General features: G+C 36.3%; 1 protein-coding gene across 3 annotated transcripts in view; it reads left to right on the top strand.

The window, feature by feature from the left end:
* The window catches only part of LOC115211105 (ras-related GTP-binding protein C), a 91,112-nt gene that overhangs the window by 12,251 nt on the left and 55,153 nt on the right, over positions 1 to 23,708 (top strand). The window contains exon 1 of one of the 3 annotated variants that reach the window (XM_036502174.1): positions 825 to 881. The exons of 1 other annotated variant lie outside the window; for it this stretch is intronic. Coding sequence is in view for 1 of the 2 variants with exons in the window: in XM_029780007.2 (XP_029635867.1) it covers positions 1,078 to 1,080 (3 nt within the window). In the remaining variant the exon portion in view is untranslated. Of the gene's footprint in view, positions 1 to 824; positions 882 to 1,056; positions 1,081 to 23,708 lie in introns of those variants that run through there. One more of the 3 variants, XM_029780007.2, reaches the window with a different exon arrangement.

Here is a 23,708-nt window from a genome sequence, read left to right as displayed (position 1 = left end):
ATTTGTGTTTATGTGTATGTGTTTATAAATATATCTGTGTTTATATGTATGCCTGTATGTATATATGTATGTGTATATATACATGTATGTACCTATACATATATATATATGTATGTATATACATATGCGTATGTATATATATGTATGTGTATATATACATTATGTACCTATACATATATATATGTATGTATATACATATGCGTATGTTTATATATTTATGTGTATATGTATATATGTGTGTGCATATATATGTGTGTATATATGTATATCTATGTATATATTTTATTAGTTTACTGCTTTTGCTCTTGAGATTTAAACCAGGTTTTGTCATATGGGATTTGATTAATAAGGAATTCATCTACCCTGTTACTCTTCGCTACTCACGCATTTAGATTGTCCTCCCACCTCATGCGAGTGTGTACGCACACACACATATCTAATCCAACTTCCCCAAAAAACTAACAAAAAGCTCAACAACAGCAAAAAGACCATCTTCATACTTGTAAACCATTACTCAACAATCACTAATCATCAAGCTATTCTCTTTTCATCTTCTACCATTACAACAGTCACCTCACCCTTTCTGAACTTGTGACTCTTTATCCTATCCAACTAAACAAAATCATTTTGCGTGTGTAAACTAATTTTTATAGATTGCTATGTCTGCTTCAATTCCTTCTACGTTAGCATAGAATATGTGAATCTATTTACATTTTGGAATATTGGAACTTGCACATTGGTTTATATTTTGTTGCGCTAGACATATTTGTTTTCATCCGAGCAGATTGTATAATGTCTCATGATTAAATTCTATGACAGTTATACTTAGAGATATAGGAATATTATGTATCCTAACTAGCATTACAGATGAAATAGGTCAGGTGTGTTGTGATAACGTATTTTGTCTTTTCATTTCTCTTGATAATGAGTTAGCTTATCTTCACTGGACTTCAGTGAGGTCAAATTCTAACTTAATGATCTGCACATTTACTCTGCCATTATACTAGTCAAGTTGGATGTATGTAATTTGTCTTTTGTTAAACTTCTCTGGAAAATCTGCTCTAGTTGACGGCTAAAATGGTAGTGTATTCAATATTTATTTTCTTATTTTTGAAATATTTTTAATAAGAAATTTCTCAGACTTAGGTTAACAGTTAAAATTTGGTTTTTGGTAAGTATAAGTTTTCACTAATTAGAGTTCTTTACTCAGGTTCCTCATAATCTGACAAATAGTAATAGTATTATTGGAAATTCATGATTACTTTAAGGATTTATGCTTTCGTTGTTATTTATAAATTATTATTGTTATTGTTATTATTTTATGTTAAGACATTATTATTATTATTATTGTGATAAGAATGGTGGCTGTTAGAGTGCTGAATAAAATGTGGCATTTAATTGCATCCTTTTGCATTCAGAGTTCAAATAGTAGTTGAGTTACCTTTTATCTAGGAGAACAGATTATTGTCTGTTTAATCAACTAACTGTATTCATTTCCTTGATATGTGTTACCTTGTGCTAGTCTTAGAAATTAGTAGTTTTGTTATTATAATGTTATTTAATTTTCCCAGAATTGATAATGTGATTATTTGTTGATTACTAGAATCTTCACAGATTTCTAATGTGCTCCCTTGTATCAGTTATAAGAAATCAGTAATATTAGTCTGTTATTATGTTGCCTCCAGAAAAATGGTCTTTTGCCTTATGAAGAAGATTATTGAAAGATTGACTGGATAGAGATGCAAACAAGATGCTTAGGGTTATTTATATCATTTTAGGTACTGAGTTTGCACTTGACCCAGGTCAACTTCTAGAGTCAGTAAAATAATTTATGTGCACCAGGCTTGTATAAATTGATTTTCTCATCTCTTCAAAGTTAGTCATTGTGCTGAAGTTAAAAACCAGTATTATTAATATTAATAATAGTAGAGAATGGCAAGAAGGTGTTTATTTACAAAATGTATATTTAGCACAGTACACATACATATGTTATGCAAGAGTAGATGGGAGTAATCAAGGTGAAGCTGGAAAGAGAGAAAGAGGATGTGACATGATGTCCTTGTGAGCTCTTAAGGTACAAGAAAGTCAATATGAGTGGGGACCGGAAAACAGGAAGAGTAGGTGCATATACATAGAGGTTGTAAATGTAAAGGTGTAAGGAATAGAGTAATAGTGAGAGGGTGAATATAATGTATGATGAACTAAGGATGAGAGGTGGCTGATGAGTACTATGTCATCTGTGAAGTGGTGTGTTAATTGCTTGCCATTAATGTTCAGGCTATGTGTCTAATTGATGTCCTTGATGATCATTTCTAGACATGTGGTAATGAACTTTGGACAGATGCTATTTCCTTGCTTGACACCCTTCTCAATTGGGACCTTTACTGGTGGTGACAGCAGAGCTGTTGTGCATCCAGAGTTCACATCTCTTAGCAGTTTGATGTATTGTGCCTCAAAAGTTTGCATTTCCAGAGATTTCAACACTGTTTATCTTCACACACACACATACACAATGAGTTTCTTCCAAATCCACTCACAAGACTTTGGTTGGTCCAGGGCTGCAGTAAAAGATACTTGCCCAAGATGCTACACAGTGGGATTGAATCCAAGACCACATATTCTAGCCAAGCAAACTTCCTACCCACACAGCTACATCTGTTTCAATTATATATGTGTGTGTATGTGTGTATATCTTTTATCTCTTGTTTTAGTCATTGGACTATTGAACTACAAACATACTCAAGCACCATGTTGAATAGGTTTAGTCAAACAAGTATTAAAAAGTATTAATCTTCAAAATCTGGTACTTTTTGTCCTTTTTGCTGAATTGCTAAGTTATAGCAAAAGAGACTCAAGTTACAGAGGTGTAAACAACCTAACACTAATTGTCAGGTATTGTTAGAGTGTGGTCAAACAAACCAAAAGGTGCACACAGATATACATACACATACATGTCTTCATTATCATCATTTAACATCCATTTTCCATGCTGGATGGTTTGATAGCAGCTGGCAAGGCCAGGAGCTGCACCAGGTTCCATTGTCTGTTTTGCCATGGTTTCTACAATTGGATGCTCTTCCTAATACTAACCACTTTACTGAGTGTACTGGTGCTTTTATGTGACACCAGCACCAGTTCTTTTTACATAGCATTATCACTGGTGCTTTGTATATGGCACCATCACTGGTGCTTTTTACATGGCACCAATTACTGACAGGATCTCCAAGTACCTTGCAAGATAAAAGCCCCTCAATTAAAAAGGGGAGAAGTAGTATTGAGGAGGTGTGGTTTTGTGTCAGTTAAGAGATTTAATGTTCAGAGGGAACAGATATGTGTCTTGCTATAGGGTAGATACAAGGATACCCCAGTTGGAAAACAAAGAAGAATGAGTTAGAAAGTAAGATAAAGGGAGTGATAGTGAGAGAGATGATGGTAGAGATGTTTTTGGGCTGGTGAAAATAGGTGAGGTGATATAGAGGCTTAAGCCGGGTGAAAGGGCAAATGATGGAGAGAAATATAGCAGTAAATATGTGAGGGAATTGCAGGTGATAGCAGGTAAGTAAGTAGGTGATAGAGAGCAGCACAAGAACAGGAGAGAAGGTACAGAAAAGTGGTGATTGATGTAGGTGGGAGAAGATGGGTAACTAATTGGGGTGGGGAGTAAAGGTAATTGAGTAAACCATTGAGTGTAGTATGTGCTGATTCTGCTCTCAGATGATAGAGGAAGTGATGGGTATTAGGAGATGAAATGTGGGTTGGGGAGAAGTTTGTCAGAGTAGAGCCCCTCATGGACATGCATTACTTTTAGAGTGCAGCAAAGTACCAGATATCTCAGTCCTTTGTCATCTTTGTAAACCTCAGTGTTTTGAGATTAGCCTGCAATACTTCATCCCATGTCTTTCTGGGTTTCTGTCTTCCACATGTTCCATCCACTTTGAGTGATTAGCACTTCTTTATGCACATTATATGATCAAACCAGTGCAGTCTTCTTTCTTGCACACTGTATCTAATTCTTCTTGTACCTAATTTTTTTCTCAGTACACTGGTGCTCTGCTGCACATGTACAATGACACTGCACATCCAGCAGAGCATGCCATCTTCTTTCCTGTTTAGACTTTGCATGTCCTCTGCATTCAGATCCTGCATCTCACTAACACGTGGCATTGCTGTTTGTACACATGCATCATGCAATCTTCATTTCATTCAGTGAGGGAGACCTTTGGTTACCAACAGAGGTAAAAGCTTTCTGAATTTTCTCCATCCTGTTCTTATTCTAGCAATTACACTTTTGGTACATCCTAGGTAGAAATTATTCTAAGAGAGCCTCTGGGTTATTTGAGGAAATAAGTTACCCATGTATCTGTAGTCTTTATGTACATCTTCCACATGCATACACTACTTTCTCTGTTAACATTCCTACTTTTCCACTGCACCTCTTGTTTGTCCATAGCTTGCACTGGGTACACTAAATGGAATTCCTGCCTACATTTTTCCTATATATCAAGCAGGGCCATTTATTTGAAGGGAGTGGGATCTTGTCTGATTTCTTGCTTACTAGGACTTTTGGTCTTTGCTAAGTTAACTTTAAGACTCTTTGATTTCAGGTTTTGCTTCCACACCTGGAATTTCTCTTTTCATTCTTTTACAGACTCTGTTGTGAGGGTAAGATCATCAGTATATACTAGTTCCCATGGGTTTCCAGTCTTAAATTCCTCTTTTATCGTCTGGAGGACAATGATGAAAAGGAGGGAGCTGAGGACCAACCCTTGGTGAACACTTATCTGTACACTAAATTCATCACTGTACTCATGGCTAACTCTTACCTTACTAACAGCACCCTTGAACATTGCCTGTACTGGTTTCAGAAGCCATTCATCTGCCTCTTCAGAGATCACCATATCCCAGAGGGAGGTACCCTGTTGAAGGTTTTCTCCATACCAATAAATGTTAAGTACAAGAGCTTATTCTTAGCTAAATACTTCTTGCAGTGGAGAGGAAGCACTAAGCAGTGAGAAGTGAAATTGCAATGTTATTATCAGTGCGAATATGCTTGTTCCCCAGTTCGGACGTGCATCAAGCTCCTCACTGTGTTTTGTCATGGAGAATATATCTCGCTTGTTGACAAATGGTGTTTATACACCTAGATCAGCTCACAGCACCATCTACCTAGACTCTGAGATACTAGCATTTTGGAGTAGTTATCTCCTCATCGGTGAAGAAATAATTACTCCGAAATGCTAGTATCTTACAGTCTAAATAGATGGTGCTGAGAGCTGATCTAGGTGCATACACACTATTTGTCAGCAAGCAAGGTATATTTTCCGTGACAAAACGTAGTGAGTAGCTTGTTCTCCAGTTTGAATGTGCATCAAGCATATTCGGACTGATAATAACATTGCAGTATAAAAATAGCATCAGTAGTGCTTCACCTTGGCACAAAGCCAAACTGTATTTCATCTAGTCTAATTTAGTTTCTAATTAATTAGGCTATAACTCTCTCTGTAACTTTCATGACCTGGTCCAGCAATTTGATGCCTCTATAATTCTATCTAAGGTATCTCCCTTACTCTGGTAGCAGCTGACTATAATGCTGTTATACCAGTCATTGGAGATTATGCCTTCTTGAATAACCTGATTAACTATACAGGTGACTAGACAATATCCTACTCTACTAGATATTTTAAGCATCACAGCAGTGAATTCTGATGGACCAGGAGCTTTACCTGTCTTCATATCTTTAATTGCCTTATCTATCACATTACTACCAACTAGGATAGTTGGCCCTCTGTTTGGTTCACATGGAGGAGACTCCTTTTTTTCCAATCATTTTCCACATTTAATAACCTTTGATAATAGTTCTTACATGCTTCTTTTCAGAGTCATTAAGTGCAAGCATATCATTATCCATCCCACAGCATCTTCATTCTCTCAGCAACCTCTCTTTAGCAATCAAGAACACCTCAAGTCTCTGATCTTCACAGTGTAAGACATTGGCAAACCCCTTCCTTTTTGCCTTTACTCTAGCTAGATAAACCTGATACCTAGCTTCCCTTTTAGCTATCTGATAGGGTTCTTTACTACCTCCACTTTTCTACTCTTTCCAGACCTGTCTCTTCTCTTTTATGGCCCTGTCGACCTTATTATTCCACCACCATGTCACCCTTAATCTTTCAGAACGTTTGCTCCAACCACAAATTTGGTCTATTGCCCTCAATAGATTGTCCTATAAGAACTTCCAGTTAATCTCTATGTTATATGTCTCTGTCTCTTCATCAGAGGCTTCATTAAGGACATCTCTAAATCTCTTCCTGTTTGAAGGATCCTTGAGTTTCCACAACCTTTTTCTCAATGTCGGTTTGTATCTCTGGATCCTTCTAGCCCTACGTCTGAAGTTGCTGACCACTAACCTATCCCATCCTATCTTTCTCCTCATCCAATCAGCAAGATACACTGTCCTTGTGAGCTACATTGCACCGACTCCATTTCCTAGCTTTTTGCCTCTTCTTTTTTTATCTGGTTGACTACTGCAGTCCTTTTTCTTCTTCTTGTTCATTGCATGGTATGGTTTAAACTCATTGCCTCCAACTCTTTCCCTGTTGATCTGTGTGTGGGCCACTACATCCTCATATTCTTGGGATGCTACAAACTTCTCCATTGCCTCATAGACTAACCACTCTTCCAGTCCTTATTCCTGGAACACAGGAACAGATGACATAATCAATTGACTGCTGTAGCATCAATAACCCTCCACACTTTTCCATGACTCTACTATTGATGGGATTGGTATTTCTGATGGACTTTCTCTCCTGTACAAAGCTGCACATGCAATGGTCTGGCAATCATTGCTACTTGCGGACATAGAGGTTACATTTTAGTTCAATTATTGTAACCTGTGTGAATGCAACTTCATACTTCAGTGGCTACTTCAACCTTAGGATAGAGATAAATTGCTAACACCAGGGTTTGAACTTGCTTCATAGTAACATTTTATCAGTCATTGAGAGTCCATCCTGTGCTATTTTCTGAATTCTTATCTCTTCACAGACTCCCTTGCTATTGTAGGCATGACTTCTGTAATCTCATATTTATTCCTTCCTTGATTTTTTTGCTTTAAAAAGTATTCCTACCTTTTATCTTTTGCATGTGTCAGTCATTGGTCTGTGGCCTGCTGGGGTACTACTTTGAAGGGTTTAGTTAAGCAAATCAACACCAGTACTTATTTTAAGTGTGGTGCTTATTCTGTTGGCCCTCAAGTGGTGATGGTGGGAATAAACAAAATCAAGCACACATTCATACATTATCTGATTGGCTTCCACACAGTTTGTGTTTTACCAGTTTCACTCACAAGTTGCCTATATATGTTTGTGTGTGTGTATATATGTATAAAATAATGAAGGCGGCAATATAAAACCATAAGGAAAAATTCAATTGTCACTAGTTGTGAGGGTTAGGGTAGCACCTACATTGCTAGAAATAAGAGATTTATGTGTATGTATATATATATATATATATACACATATATATATATATACACACACATATTTCTTCCAGCCATTTCATCATATTGAACCGTCAATCCCAACAAAGTTTTTTTCTCTTTCCATTTTTTTTTCCTCTTAATCCTTTCTGTCAAAGAGTGTAGGCTTCAAACATCAAAGACTTTTCCATTCTTCCTGAGCGTTAAACTAATACACTTGCTTGTTGTTCATCTTTCATTTTCTGTAAATTTGAGCTATATATATATATATATATATAGGCGTAGGAGTAGCTGTGTGGTATGTAGCTTGATTACCAACCACATGGTCCTGGGTTTAGTCCCACTGCATGGCACATTGGGCAAGTGTCTTCTATGGCCTCGGGCTGATCAAAGTCCTGTGAGTGGATTTGGTTGATGGAAACTGAAAGAAGCCTGTTGTATATACATATATATATGTGTGTGTATATATGTTTGTATTTCTTCCCCCACCATTGCTTAACAATTGATGTTGGTATGTTTGCGTTCCCTGTAACTTAGTGGTTCAGCAAAAGAGACTGATAGGATAAGTACAAACAATAAATCTTGGGGTCAGTTTGTTTGACTAAAGGTGGTGCTCCAGCATGGCTGCAGTCAAGTGACTGAAACAATTAAGAGTAAAAGAATAGATACCTACCTACATACATACATACATACATACATACATACATACATATATAAAATAAATGGGTAAAATTAATCAATTAATTAATAATTTTACCAAGTAGTTTGGTACATTAAAATATCCTTTTTAGGTAAAATTATACAGATATTCTATAATTATAAACATAATTATAATCAGAGGTCAGCTAATTGCTGGGAAATAAGTAAGTAAATATTACTTACTTTATTTTTTCTTTTTTGTCTGGGAGATCTCTATGGTAGCAGAAAAGGCATTTTAACTCCTATTTCTAAATTTGGTGCATGGTGAAGTAATTAGCTGACCCCTGGTTATAATTATGTTTATAATTATAGAATATTTGTGTGTATATATATATATAGGCTGAGACCCCCTTCTGTCATGACTGACCATGGGATTGCACCTAGAAAGTTACCCTCCCAGGCACAAGTCCGGGCAAGGTTGTTTATGGAAGACCAGCAGTTGCCATGCATACCGGCCTCCCCTCTCCATGCCACCAGTGTTATCCAAGAGAAAGGCAAAGGCCGATACAGCTTGGCACCTGTGATATCACAACTCATTTCTACAGCTGAGTGAACTGGAGCAACGTAAAATAAAGTGTCTTGCTCAAGAACACAACAAGCAGCCAGGTACTGGATTCGAACTCACAACCTGATGATCATAAGCTCGATGCTCAATTCACTATAATATATATATATATATATATATATATATATATATATACTAGCAGCTAAGCCCGGTTTCATCCAGTCTGTTTGGATGATGTGAACGTGTGTGTCGTGATGATTGACGTATTTGTACGTAGTCTGTTTCTGAGAACTATTGTATTGGACCTCTGTGTAATCATTAAAACATTGATTTAATTATGAACACAGAAAGACATTATATATTAATCCCTATTTTTGTAAATAGTTGTATCCGTAAAAAATATTATTTGCTAAGAACAGAAATTGAAAGAAGGTATATGAAATGGATGTGTGTGTGTGTGTGTGTGCAAGTGTATGTGTGTGCGTGCGTGTGTGTATGTGAGAGAAGAAGAAGAGAGACAGCATAGCTAAAGTTTTGGCTGACTGTCATCCTGTACTCCCCTTGTTGCTAGTGAAATGGTATATGCCGGCTGTGTGAGTAACTGGTTGTTTCAATGGCGGAACAAACGGGAATTCCATTCGAAAAAGTTTTAATCCATTTTCTCAGTAAGTATGGGGGCTAGGAAAAAAATAAAACCACATTCCAATGTATACACCCGTCTGCATATGTGTGCCATTTTTCACATGAATCCACCCAGCCGTTTGGCTGTGAACCTCAAGACAAGAAAGAATACAACGATCGCCCATATCCAATTTATATTATCATCATCATCGTTTAGCATTCGTTTTCCATGCTAGCATATATATATATATATATATATATATATATATATATATATATATATGCATACATATACATACAAACATAATTTTGCGTGCACACATACATACATGCACACACACACACACACAAACACATATGCACACAGGTTACTTCTCTATGGTACAGATTAAAAAACTGTGCTGGACCAGTTTAAATAATATACTGTATGCTGTTTAAAACACTCAAGTTTTCAGATAGTCCACATTAGGCTTTGTATTAATTTTCTCAGTAGTAGTAGTAGTAGTAAATATTTCATTAGACAGCCTATTTTGGTTTAGGGTGACAGGTATACAGAACTGACTCTATCCTAGGATATTACTGGTTTTTATTTTACTAGCACAATTTGAATTGAGTGTGAGATAGTATTTAGTGAATCACTGATGTTGTTGTATGTCCCTAGTCAGCTCAGCCCAGTCAGATCTATAGTAGACATTACAATATTTAATGAAGCAGTTCCTTCAGCATTTAAACTGGCTATATCCAGCCCAAATAGTCTATGTTTTAAGTTCAAACCAGTCAGATCTGGTCTCTCACACCAACCCTATAATGACATTTTAAAAGTAAGCAATCACAAAAACAAAGGTCTTGAAGCTATGAGATAAGGAATGATTAATTCAAAAGAATGTGAATAAATAAGCATAACATTTGACAGAATAATCTGAATGCTAAAGGATTCAACTATTTTGTTTTCAGTTTACTGTTCAGATCTAAATGTTTCTATTGTTTTCTTTCTCCTGTTTTTAACTTCTTTTTCCTCCTTCATCTCTCTTCCAATCCTTCTTTTTCTCCCCGAGCCTCAATGCAATTGCTTTCTCTACTAGAAATAGCAGTCACATCTATTTCAAATTTGCACCCAGCCCTCTTAAGGACTTTTCCTTAACACATTAGATAATATAGTCCTACTGACTTCTGAAAAGAAAAACTGGATGATGTTATCTGCAACTTCTTTCATCATAGGTTTGTTTGATCGGAATTGACCTTCGGTTTAACAATGACTATCCCTAAATTTTTCTTGTCATCTCAACTTCTTTCACTTTTCCACCTTTTGTTTCCTCACTCTGTCTAAATTGTTATTTCCTATAAATATATGGAAAGAAACTTCTCTCTACTTGATGTTCTAAATTGACTAAATACATTCATTGTACTCTTTACTATGTTTTTATAATGACCTTGTTTAATACAAGTTCACTCACATCATTTCATTGATGTGAGAGATGGATATTAAAAGTTTACAGTTCAGAGAAGGCAAATTACATTGCAATGTTATCAGTTTGAATATGGCAGTAGTAGTTCGAACTCATAAACAAGCCAGTCATTGTTTTGTCATGGAGAAAATTTTTTGCTGTAAACAAATGATGTAAATACACCTAAATTAGCTTGCAGCACCACCTATCCAGACTGTGAGATGCAAGCATTTTGGAGTGAATCTGCCACTGGCATATTTGAAATGGAAATAACATTGCATTTGTACATGTCACTGCTTAGCACGCCTATCTTGCAAATTACATTGGTATGTAGTAAAAATGAATGAGTGTAAAAGTTGGGTATTAAAATAAACTCTGATCAAGTTCCTCGTGACAGGACACAAACTCCATTTATTTTGTAATTAAGGCATTTAAAGACTTGACTTTCTCTTATATTATTGGTAATTATTTTGTTGAATCTATTAAAATGATCTTTATCTCTATTGCTTTTTGCCAAAGCATTATAACTATTGATAATCTTACATACTATCACTTCCATATCCAGATGTTCTCTTAAGTTCTTAGGAAATGTCATATTAGTGCTAGATTTAGATTAAGGGTTTAAATATTGGTTATATAGTTTATGGGGCAATGAGAGAACTTATATATAGCGGGATGATTTCAGAAGACCATTCAATTCATGAGGAGCAAAAGGTAGTGCTTTTACTACTAACTACTCTTATGCATCTGCTACACACAGTCTTTATCAGTCTGCCTGTAAACTCACTACTTCTCTTGTGTATCCTTAGCTTACATTGGGTGCACTGTGTAGCTTTCTCTACTGGGTGACACTGGGAAGAATAATGGAAATTTTTTTATAGCTACAGAGGGCAGTGGGGAAGATAATAATGCATTTATAGCTTTATATTCTTTGTCTTTTATTTAAATGTTAATTTTTATAATAAATTTTGTTAATGTGACCAAGCCGCCCCAAACCGCCCGAATTTACCTATTCATATTTAAATGAGAATATCAGAGTAAATCTCTTTAGTACATTCGTGAAAACACGTATTATACTTCGTAAACAGTTCAACTACAGTTTTGTACAAAAATCGAAGTGTAATTTTAATTCCGTGAATTATGGGAGATTTTTTTCCGAAATTTGTTCCTATTGTGTTTTCAAAATTTGTAATTCTGACAAAAAATTGATAGGAATTTCATTATATCAAGCAGCAAGTCAGAATTCGAAGGATTTTCTACTGAAGACCTTCATAAATCTAACTCTATGACTGAAAAAAAAAAGCATGTGGTATTTGATAATGAATCTGATGTTTCATTTTCCGAAAGTGAAAACAGTGAATCCGAGTGCTCCGACAGCGATAAAGAAAATGAATTGGCACCTGAATGGAGTGAAAATTTAAAAACTGTTTCTTTCGGTGATTTTTCTGAAGAAACTGGACCAAGCCACAGACTTTCCCAGAAGAGTAAAGCCTTAGACTATTTCTTTTTACTTTTTCGAATGAGCCTATTTGAAATCATTACGGCGGAAACGAACCGTTACGCTAAACGTAAACAAAGCAAAAGAAAGGATAGTTAGTTATTTCCCACAACCTTAAATGAAATTAAGGCCTATTTTGCTATAAATATTATTATGGGTATCAGAAAGTTACCCAGAATAACAAATTCTATCGTAAAATTTTGTTGTATACTCAATTGAATATTAGCTAATAACCCATTTTCTATAGCGATGTTTGAACAAAATTTTAATAATTTTATATATTGTTGAATTTACCTGTATCTACCTGCAATTAGAGTCACTTTGTGACAAAAATTATAGTATAGAATTGGTTGAGAACATTTCATTAAATTATCTTCCAAAATTCATGTTAATATATTGATAAATAAAAAAAGTTATAGTTGTTTAATGAAACCAGACTAAATTTATGATTACGTTAGAAATTAATTGAAACACATATTTTGGTCAGAAATATAGTAACGAAAGAGTTAAGTGTAATGTTGATAAATGCTTCAAAACTACAATCATAACAAAAAGAAGAGATTTCAAAGTGTGAATTGCTAATCAAAGCTAAATATATACCACCTAGGGAAGTAAATTATAAAAAATAAACAAAAGTATAATTGAAAAGATATTGTCAAAATTAGTGAGTATTTTCTATACAATCAATAAACGTGTCCTCTGCAACAGTAGCATTTGTTAGCAAGGGTTTACATGTGGAGAATTGCTACTAAACGAAAGTGGATATTAGTTAAGAGTCTGAGAAGAGCTGCTGCGTAGTAATCTCATTTACACTATTTCTGTATATCAGATAGTATGTATGTGTGTGTGTGTATATATATATGCTTTTTAGCAATTGACATTTGGTGTACGAGAGAGTTTGATGCAGCTGCCCACATCTGCACCTCCTGCCGCGAAGTTGGTTCATCTGGGACACCTGACAGGAAGAGGTCCAGCTTTATGTTGAAGACACCTACATCCACCCCATGCAGGTCTCTCGGGTCCTTCGGGTTGATATTGAAGGGCTGTGGACCTCTGAAGCCCAGGCTATTGCAGTATCTTGTCCTACATCTTGATGGCAAATTTGGAGTCCTTGGCACTTTGCAGTGGCACCCAGTTCTAGTATTTGTGTAACTTTTGATGCCAAAGTTTAGGACAAGTCCTTCCATGATCTTCCAGATGTATATTATGGCATATCATTCTCATCTATGCTCTAAGGAATAGAGTCTTAATCTCTTGAGTCTTTCCCAATAGCTTCTATGCTGCATAGAGGCTATTTTCTTCATGTGGCTTCGTTGGATTGTCTCAAGTTCTGAGATTAATTTAACACTGGTTGGTGACCATAGCTGAGAGCAATAGTCAAAGTGGCTTAGGACAAGTGTCCTCCAGAGGACCATCATAGTTTCCTGGTCTCTTGTTCTAAAAGTTCTAAGAATCTATCTGGTCAGCCGCCTGCATTTCATTGCCAATTCAGCAACAGGCACATAAAAGGTTGGATCATTACTCATGTGGAACACTGCTCACTATTTACGTGTCATTGTGGGTGGTCCTATTGGCTACTACCACCTGACTTCTATCCTTCAGAAAGTCATGAAGCCATTCTCTCTATTTTCCAGTTATGCCAATATCACGCAGTTTGTGACATATCATTCCATGATTGACTTTATCAAAGGCCTTTGCAAAGTCGAGATATATCACTTCCACATTCAAGTGGTTGAGCAGCTGTTTCAGCACCCAGTCATAGTGTTGTAAGAGCTGAGTTAGGCAGCTTGTTCCTGGTCAGAAACCATGTTGGGTGTCAGGCAGCAAGTTATTTTCTTCAAGGAAGGCGATTAGTTTTCTTCTGACTATTCATCCATGACCATGCTGATGTGTGAGGTCAGAGAGATAGGTCTATAGTTCTTGGCCTCCACTCTGCTACCTCCTTTATGAAATGGGCATATTTTACCCCGCCTTCAGTTTTCTTGGAAGTTTGCCAGTTGCAAGGAAGCTCTGAAAGAGGGACTGCTGTGGTCTTGCTAGGACTCGCTTACATACTTTTAGAAGGATTGCTGGGAATCAAGCAGGGCCAGTAGCTGAGTTTGGGTTCATTTCATCTATAGCCCTTATTACATCATCTTCCTTTATATTGATGTAATCAATCATCATTGCCTCTGTTTTTTGTATCTGCAGTGGTAAAGAAGTCAGTTGGATTGCTGACTTGCAAGTGCCCTAGGGGTGGAGTGAAAATACTTTTGAATTGCTCATTTAGTATTTCACTTATTCTCATTGGATTTCCTGTGAGTGTACCATCTTTTTCGAGGAGTGGCCCTATCCTGCAGTGCACCGAAGCTGTTTCTTTGGCAAACTTGTAGAAAGCTCTGGGGTTAGATTTTATATTGTCTATAGCCCAAGATTCTTTGTCTGCTCTTTCTTTTTCATGGGAGAGTTGCAGATTTTTCTCAATCTCCAGCAGTTGTATTTTCAGGCGGGACTCTTCACTGCTTTCAATTTGTTTGTGATTTTGTTCTTGTGTACAGTGGCCTTTCTCTCTGGGACACATTTGTAGCATATGGCTTACATTACAGACATGAATTGTTGAAGTTTCATGTCGATGTCAAGTGAGTAGAGACATTTAGGCCAGTTTTGTTAGAGGATCTCTTTCTCAATTTGTTTCCAGTTTGTCTTATGGAAGTTCAAGCTGGAAAGATCCTGAGAGTTTCTTGTAGGCTAAATGTCCATGCTTTCCTTTGGTCAGCTCTACCATGTTGTGATCCCAGAATAGCATCAGTGTCACTTTCACATTATGGATGAGATCCATATTATTTGTGAAGCAGAGATCCAGTATGTTACCTGCCCTGGTTGGTTGGAGTACTATTTGTTCCATGTACAAAGTGTTGATGAAGTTCAGGAGGGACATCACCTGTCCTTGTTCACATCGTGTCATTCCTGTGTTGTGCTAATGTGACTAGAACTTCTATTTTTGTAAGGCAGTCTTCAAACTTGCTTACATGATTTGGAGCATCTGGAGGGTGATATGTAGCACATATAACTACATCGAGTTGTCTTATATGTACAATTAGTATGTCACATACTGAATTTGAGTGTGACAAAGGGACCTGGGGTGTGAGGTCTTTGCGGATGTACATAGAAACTCCACCATGACACCTTTCTTTCTTGTCGGTCCATAATACAACATACTGTGGTATGTGTATTCTGCATTTGCTATATTTGGTTTAAGGTGTGTTTCCGTAAGTGCTATGCATAAAGCTTGATTGCATGCAACAATTTCTCTCAAGAAAGGGATTTTTGTCCTGTTACTGAGTGTTAGCAGTCCTCTGATGTTCAGTATGAGCACCGATGTGATGTCTGTGTTGTTGCTAGTGGTGCCCACCTTGGGTCTGTTTGCTGTCGTGGTCTTGTGTATTGTGAATAGTCCTGTCTGTGAGATTGATGGAGCCAGGTCAGCTGCCGTACAATCTTTTGTGCCATGCACAAAAAAGATTGTTGTTCAGCAGCTGCCCTTTCAATAACATGTTGATAGATTTGGTTTGTAGCATGCACTACATCTGCGTACCTCTGTTGTGGGGCAGGTAGTACATAGTCCTTTCCTTTGGCAGATGGTTTCCACCCTGTTTCATGTTTATGTGGCATGGTCTTTGGTGTGCAAAACGGCAGCCTGCACCGTCTTCTCCATGCCAGCAGACACCTTTCAGGTAGAATTTGCACATTCGTGTGTGCTGTCTCTTTTTATCCTTTTTGTTATATGGATAGTCAGGTTTGCTTCTTTCCTTGGCTGTTTCATCTTTTGTTTTTCTATTAGTTTTTTCTTCTTTTAGTTCTTCTTTCTTGGCTCTTTCACCTCCATGGATTTTTGTTTTGATGCTGGTAGGGGCACTTGCACTTGGGTTTACTTTCCGGGCAGGTTTCTCGCTTGAATCTTCTTTGTTTTCTTGAGTGTCTACCAGGTGGGGGTGACATCTTTCATCTGCATCCGTGCCTTCGTCCTTGTCATCTTTGCTTTGTTCATTATCAAAGATGGCATCAAGAGTGCTTTTATGGGATTGTATGAGAGCATAGGCGCGTGTAAACTCATGCTTCTTTCGTTCTATCTGTGCTAATGTTCTGGTGTAACCATTGCTCTTCAGCGCAGCTGTGATTATGTTGTTTGGGTTATCTCCTTCAGCACAGCGCCAAGCTCTCAAAAACAATGCCATTTCCATGCTCCTCCAAGTTCTGGACATTTTTATGGATATTTTATTTATTTATCTATTTATTTTTTAAAAAGTTAACAGTGTGTCTATATATTTAGAGAGATTGAGCGGCTGAGAGAAGAGAGGAAGAAAAAGAGAGAGAGAGTGAGAGAGAGAATGTTTGTGTCTATATTTAGGCAGATTGAGAGGCTGAGAGAAGAAAGACAGTGTGACAGAGAGAAGTGAAGAGACAGAGAGAGAGGGGGTATGTACTTATAATAGAGGTTGAGGGTCTGACTGAGAGAAGAAAGACTGTGTTAGAGAGAAGTGAAAAATAGAGAAAAGAGAGAAAGAGTGTGTCAATACACACACACATATATATATACATATATATACTATATTTAAGGAGTTTGAGGGGCTGAGAGAAGAACGGTGCGATGGAGAAAAGTAAAGAAAAAGAGAAAGAGAGAGTGTGTTTGTCTGATCTGGCAGGTTTTCTACAGCTGGATGCCCTTCCTAATGCCAACCACTCCGTGAGTATAGTGGGTGCTTTTTATGTGGCACTGGCACAGGAGCCAGAGTAGGCTGGAAAACGGCCATGATCGGTTGGTGCTTTTTACATGCCACCGGCACGGGTATCATAACTACAATTTCCATTTGATTTTTATTTTGGTGTTGATGTTGACGTACTTGACTCAATAGGTCTCCTCAAGCACAGCGGGTCTTTCTATGATCCAAGGTTAGCACAGCAGGCAGTTCTGTGAGCCATGAACTCACTTCATTTGTCGGGTGTTTGCAGTCTTCATCAAAAACTTAAAGCTACAAGATAATGCATGATTAATTCAAAGTAATGTGAACAGATAAATATCATTCCTTTGCATGCAGTAATCTAAACACTAAAGGGTTAATACCGAGATTTACCGCTTCTCATATTTTGCGAAAACATTTCTGATCATGGAGAGATACTACTTCAATCGGAAACAAGAGAAGGTTGGCAATTAGAAAAGCATCCAGCCATAGAAAATACACCTTAACAAATTCTGTCCAATTAATATGAACTTGGGAAAGTGAACATTAACAGGATGATGATGATACAGGCAAGAGTGGGGGTCTATTTCCCCTTGACTTTTATTTTTTTCCCCCCTCATCTTTCCATCCTCTCTTCCCACTCTACATCTATATTCCAAAGACAAAATCCAGAACACACATACACATTCATTAGATGATAAAAAAAAACCAAACAGATTTTAGCTAATTACCAGCTAAAGTAGATTGCTTTGATCTAATTCTATAATGTGAAAATTATTGAATAACTGGAGTATACTTAAAATTATAAATAAATAAACACATGGTCTATCACAAGCTGCTGCTAAAATCCCCACATGGCCATACATACACATGCACATACAACCACAACTTTATCGTTCAATCAGTCAAACTTAGCTGTTTGTAGCTTACCAATATTTCATCAACAGCATCATCATCATTTTAACATACACTTTTCCATGCTTGTATGGATCAGAGTTTATTGATGCTGATTTTCTATGGCTGGATGCCCCTCCTGTTACCAACCCTCACCTGTTTCCAACTGAGGCAATATTTCCCCATGGCCAGGCATGTTTTCCCAGAATATTGAAAATGAGAGACCCCCTTGACACCCAAGCCACATTCCCAGCACCCCCTATCCAACTAACCATCACAAGCAAAGACATCTTTCTGAAGCAAATTCAAACCAACTGTATTTCACAAATAAAACTTAACCTAATGAACCCATTATTTTGTTGTCTTTACATGAATTTCCCCCCATTATCACCCCAATTTTTACATGAATCGCTACCCCATCATCACCCCACTTTTCTTCAACAGCCCCTTGGAACTTTCCACCGCCTATTTATAGAGAGAGAAAACAGTAGAAGAGAGATTAAGAGTCTGAGAGAAGAATTATGAGATGATGGAGTGAAGTAAAGAGAGAGAGAGAGAGAGAGTGTGTGTCTACATATTTAGAGAGAGGCAATAATGAAAGGGGAAATGATGGTATGATGGAGAAGAGAGAGAGAAAGAGAGTTATGCAAACTCTTGAAAAGGATTCTACTTGGATAGGGAAAAATCATTAAAGGAACAAATAAATATATACCTATCTGTAACTACGGAAATTCTCTTAAATCAGGAGTAATGAAAGTTAAACCTCTCTACAAAAATCAAAAATCTTGTAAGTCAAAAGCAAAACAGAGAAAAGACTTTATGTAAATTTAACCTTCTACTTTCCCCTAATATATGCCTTCAATAAATGACAAAATACACAGACACTTATCTAGTTTTTCCAAAGAGAAGGGTATTTCCAAGGCAGTGGAAGATTTTGAACTTCTTTTCAAGTTATATGTGCTGCTCAATACGAGACAGTATTTACGTTTTGTATATTCGTAAGGGCTTTTACTTTTTCTGTTTTTCCCTTCTATATATTCCAGATGGTTTTTCTTTAAATTTGTCTTGTTACGTTTTCACTCAAAAGTTATTCAGATGATTTTTTTTTTTCCTGATCAAAAATCACAGTTATTTTAGAAATTTTGTAAAATCTACGTGTTGTTATTTGCAACGTATATAATACCTACATTTGCAAAAGATTCTGCCTGCTTAATATATTTCACTTTATATTTCCTCAAGTGTATACTTTGTCATTCAGGAAGACATTCAAGGCTTTCTTGGGTTTTATTTATAATAGCCATCGCAACTTTTCAGAAATTTCTTGGCAATTTTCTAGGAGCTTAGAAAAACACGTGTTCATCAGAGGCCGTCATATTTATATATATGTACATATATATGTCAGTATGTACATGTATGTATATATGCCTATATATATATTATATTAATATTATGTAATTGAATGCCACGCATCCATTTCCAAGTATATATGTATGTATATATGTGTATGTGTATGTATATATATATGTGTGTGTGTATATATATATATATATATATATGTGTGTGTGTGTGTGTGTGTGTGTGTAAATGTGGATATATGTATATGTGTATATATATGTATGTATATCATCATCATCATCGTTTAACGTCCGCTTTCCATGCTAGCATGGGTTGGATGGTTCAACTGGGGTCTGGGGAGCCCGAAGGCTGCACCAGGCCAGTCAGATCTGGCAGTGTTTCTACAGCTGGATGCCCTTCCTAACGCCAACCACTCCGAGAGTGTAGTGGGTGATTTTATGTGCCACCGACACATATATATAATCAAAATAAGCAACAGGATATCAAGAGGTGATGCAGTACAACTGTTTCAAGTGACTCCATTAAATTGAACAATGCAATCCTTACACCAATTTAAATGCAGGGCTATCCTAAGCTGCATAAATAAATAGAAATTTTAATCAGTTGGACACATTAATATAATTTTACTCAAATTCTCTAATAGTGCAAGAAGAGGGAAAGAGTCTATTTTGCTACTAATGTAGCTAAGAATATACTACACTTCTGTATGAAGTTTGTTAGGGTCATAGCTTGTAAAGGATTGTGGTTCATTTATAATTAGTCTTTTTTCAACTGAATCTCACTTATCTTTTATGTATATATAGTATATATATATATATATATATATAGTATATATATATATATAGTATATATATATATATTATATATATATATATATATATATATATAAAACGTTAGCACGCCTGGTGAAATGCTTAGCGGTATTTCGTCTGCCGTTACGTTCTGAGTTCAAATTCTGCTGGGGTCGACTTTACCTTTCATCTTTTCGGGGTTGATAAATAAAGTACCAGTTACGCACTGGGGTTGATCTAATCATCTTAATCCCTTTGTCTGTCCTTGTTTGTCCCCTCTGTGTTTAGACCCTTGTGGGCAATAAAGAAATATATATATATATGTATGTATCTATGTATGTGTATATATATATCTCTTATAAAAGGCAGATTTTATCTGCCTCCCTTTGGGAGTTATACAAATCTACAATATAGGATTTCTTCAATTACAATTTACCTAGCATTTTTAAGAGTACAATGCATCGCGTCATGCCAGGTCCAGTTTTTAAAATTTAAACTCCAATTAAGCAAAATTTACAGAAAACTCACATTCTGGTGTGTGTGTCAAATGCTTTTCTTAGTCTGGTTTACACCACACGCAAACGCACACACACAGTGGGCAACGAATAAAATGAAAGTAAATAGCGACAGAGTGATTGATTTGAGGAAGACTAAACTGAAAGTGTTTAAACCACTACTCAAAAAATAAAAAAACACAGCAAACAGAAACAAATAAATACATAACCATTTAATCCTCACACAACTTCTTCAATTAGAATTTACCTAAGATTTTTCAAAGTACTCCATTCGCTCATGCCATAATATATTTCTTTCAATTTCACCCCCAATTAAGACAAAATTCGAGAAAACTCAATATTTTAACATATCACTCCGAAAGCATTGATGTACATGTGTGCGTGCGTGAGTGTGTGTGTGTCATTCCTCACACACACGCATACACATACATATACAACTACATACACATACAACTACATACAAACACGTGTGTGTTTGTTATTAGTAAAAAAGGCGCAAAAACACAACTCACTTATCATTCCAACACATTTGCAAAGACACACGGAGGACAGAAAAGGTAAATTGGTTTTTATTTTACTCTGTATATATTTTATTATATAATATTATATATAGATATATGTATATATAATTGCAGTATGAAACAGTGTTTATGTATAAACAGACGACACTTATATATAGTTACCAAGCCGCCCGAATTTACCTATTCATATTTAAATGAGAATATCAGAGCAAATCTCTTTAGTACGTTCGTGAAAACACGTATTATACTTCGTAAACAGTTCAACTACAGTTTTGTACAAAAATCAATGTGTCAACGATTTAAAAAATATTTACCTTAATTTTTTTTCAATTTTTAATGCATTTTTTGGCTATAACTCTCTAAAAATGCTTATATAGTTATTTCCCTTACAACCCGAGCAACGCCGGGCGATACTGCTAGTATATATATATATCTCTTATTATAAAAGGCAGATTTTATCTGCCTCCCTTTGTAACTTATAGAAATCTACAATATAGGATTTCTTCAATTACAATTTACCTAGCATTTTTAAGAGTAGAATGCATCGGGTCATGCCAGGTCCAGTTTTTAAAATTTAAACTCCAATTAAGCAAAATTTACAGGAAACTCACATTCTGGTGTGTATGTCAAATGCTTTTCTTAATGTGGTTTACACCACACGCACACGCACACACACAGTGTGCAGCGAATAAAATGAAAGTAATTCACTGTGTGTGTGTTGACAGGTAGACAATAGAATGCGATGGCGATGTAATATTTGTTTCTGTCTATCACGCTGATAGATACATGAGTAAAATGTATGGCAAGCTAAGAGATAAGAGTGAGTGAAAATGTTCTTGGAAGAGAGTAAATAGCGAGAGTGATTTGAGGAAGACTTTACATTAAATAACCGTAGTGGCTTGTATATATATATATATATATACATACATAAGACAGTAAGGTGTGATTTGAGGGAGATTTGGCTGCTATTTCTACCATGTCTAGCTGCCATGTAGGGGTCTCCCTCATAGGCTCATACATACATATATACATAGATAAGACAGTAAGGTGTGATTTGGGGGAAATTTGGCTGCTATTTCTACCAGGTCTAGCTACCATGTAGAGGTCCCCCTCATTGGCTCATATATATATACATACATAAGACAGTAAGGTGTGATATGAGGGAGATTTGGCTGCTGTTTCTACCAGGTCTGTTAGGCCTTCTCATGTAAACTCAAGCTTTCTCATGCCTTGAACATAAGACCAAAGCAGAGAATGTATTCTTTTATTCTTCTGCTTTTTCCAGCCATTGGTCTGTGGCCATGCTGGGGCAATGCCTTGAAGAATTGTAGTTTAATGAATCCACTCCAGTTTTAATTTTGTAAGCATTGTACTTATTCTATCTGTTTCCTTTGTCAAACCACTAGGTGACAGGGATGTAAACAAACCAACATTCGTTGTGAAGCAGTGGTGGAGGACAATCACAAGCACAGACACGCACACACACACACATACATGCATACACATATACACACATACATACATACATATATATATATGTGTGTATATATATATTGCAGCGTGGAAGGTGTTTGTAAGCCATTTAAGAAACACACAAAAACCGTTAGATTCACTTCAACATTTAAATTTAATTTGCCAAAATATTTTCGTCGCTTTGAGACCGCGACCTGTTCACTGACAAAAATATCGTGCTAACAGGTCGCGGTCTCAAAGCGACGAAAATATTTTGACAAATTAAATTTAAATGTTGAAGTGAATCTAACGGTTTTTGTGTGTTTCTTAAATGGCTTATAAACACCTTCAATGCTGCAACTGTTTTCGTTCCAGCACACGATCTCAGATCAAGTCACTTGCTATGCAAGTACATCTCTGTAACTATATATATATTTATATATATATATATATATATATATATATGTATATTGGTAAAAACAGTAAGATAACAAAAGAAAGAAAGAGACCTCAATATTATGTAAATAGAGGAAATCTTTATATATAAAAGTGAGGTTGTGTGTCTGTCTCCTACGATTTAGATTCCTAACTACTCCCACATTTTGCAGTGCAGTTTAACCAAAACCGGGTATCTTATAGTCGTGATTCATATCGAGACCGTCTGGGTATTAGCGCGCGTCTACGATGAGTCTACGATTTAAAAAAAAATTTACCATCAATTTTTCCCATTTTTAATCCATTTTTGACATATATAAAGGAAGTAACTCTCTAAAATTTATTATTAAATCTCAGAACGTAAAAAGCTACAGTAACACCCCCTCCCCCTTTGTGGTTAGCCATATTGAGATGGCTATTATACTTTACATCTCTAAAAATGCTTATATAATTATATCCCTTACAAACCCGAGCAACGCCAGGCGATACTGCTAGTATATATATAAACGGCAAAATGTCTGTGTGTGTGTCCTTTATACAAATCCACAATTTTTCAGTTAGAGGGCTCGCACTTTCTATAGTCATTCAAAACTGTCCAAGGGTGGTTGTGCACATCTTTACATTTCCCCAGTCACCCTGCAAAGCCATTAAAAAATCAATAGAAGTGACTTTTTTGTGAATTTTCTATCCAAAACCCAATCAAAATGCCCGAAATTTGATACACCAATTGAATGCCAGCTAGCTGTATGTGATTGGTCAGAGATTTGGACAGTACTCACGT

The sequence above is a fragment of the Octopus sinensis genome, linkage group LG4 (genome assembly GCF_006345805.1).
Source record: "Octopus sinensis linkage group LG4, ASM634580v1, whole genome shotgun sequence".
Taxonomy (NCBI): domain Eukaryota; kingdom Metazoa; phylum Mollusca; class Cephalopoda; order Octopoda; family Octopodidae; genus Octopus; species Octopus sinensis.
This window is presented reverse-complemented; position numbering and strand designations above follow the sequence as displayed.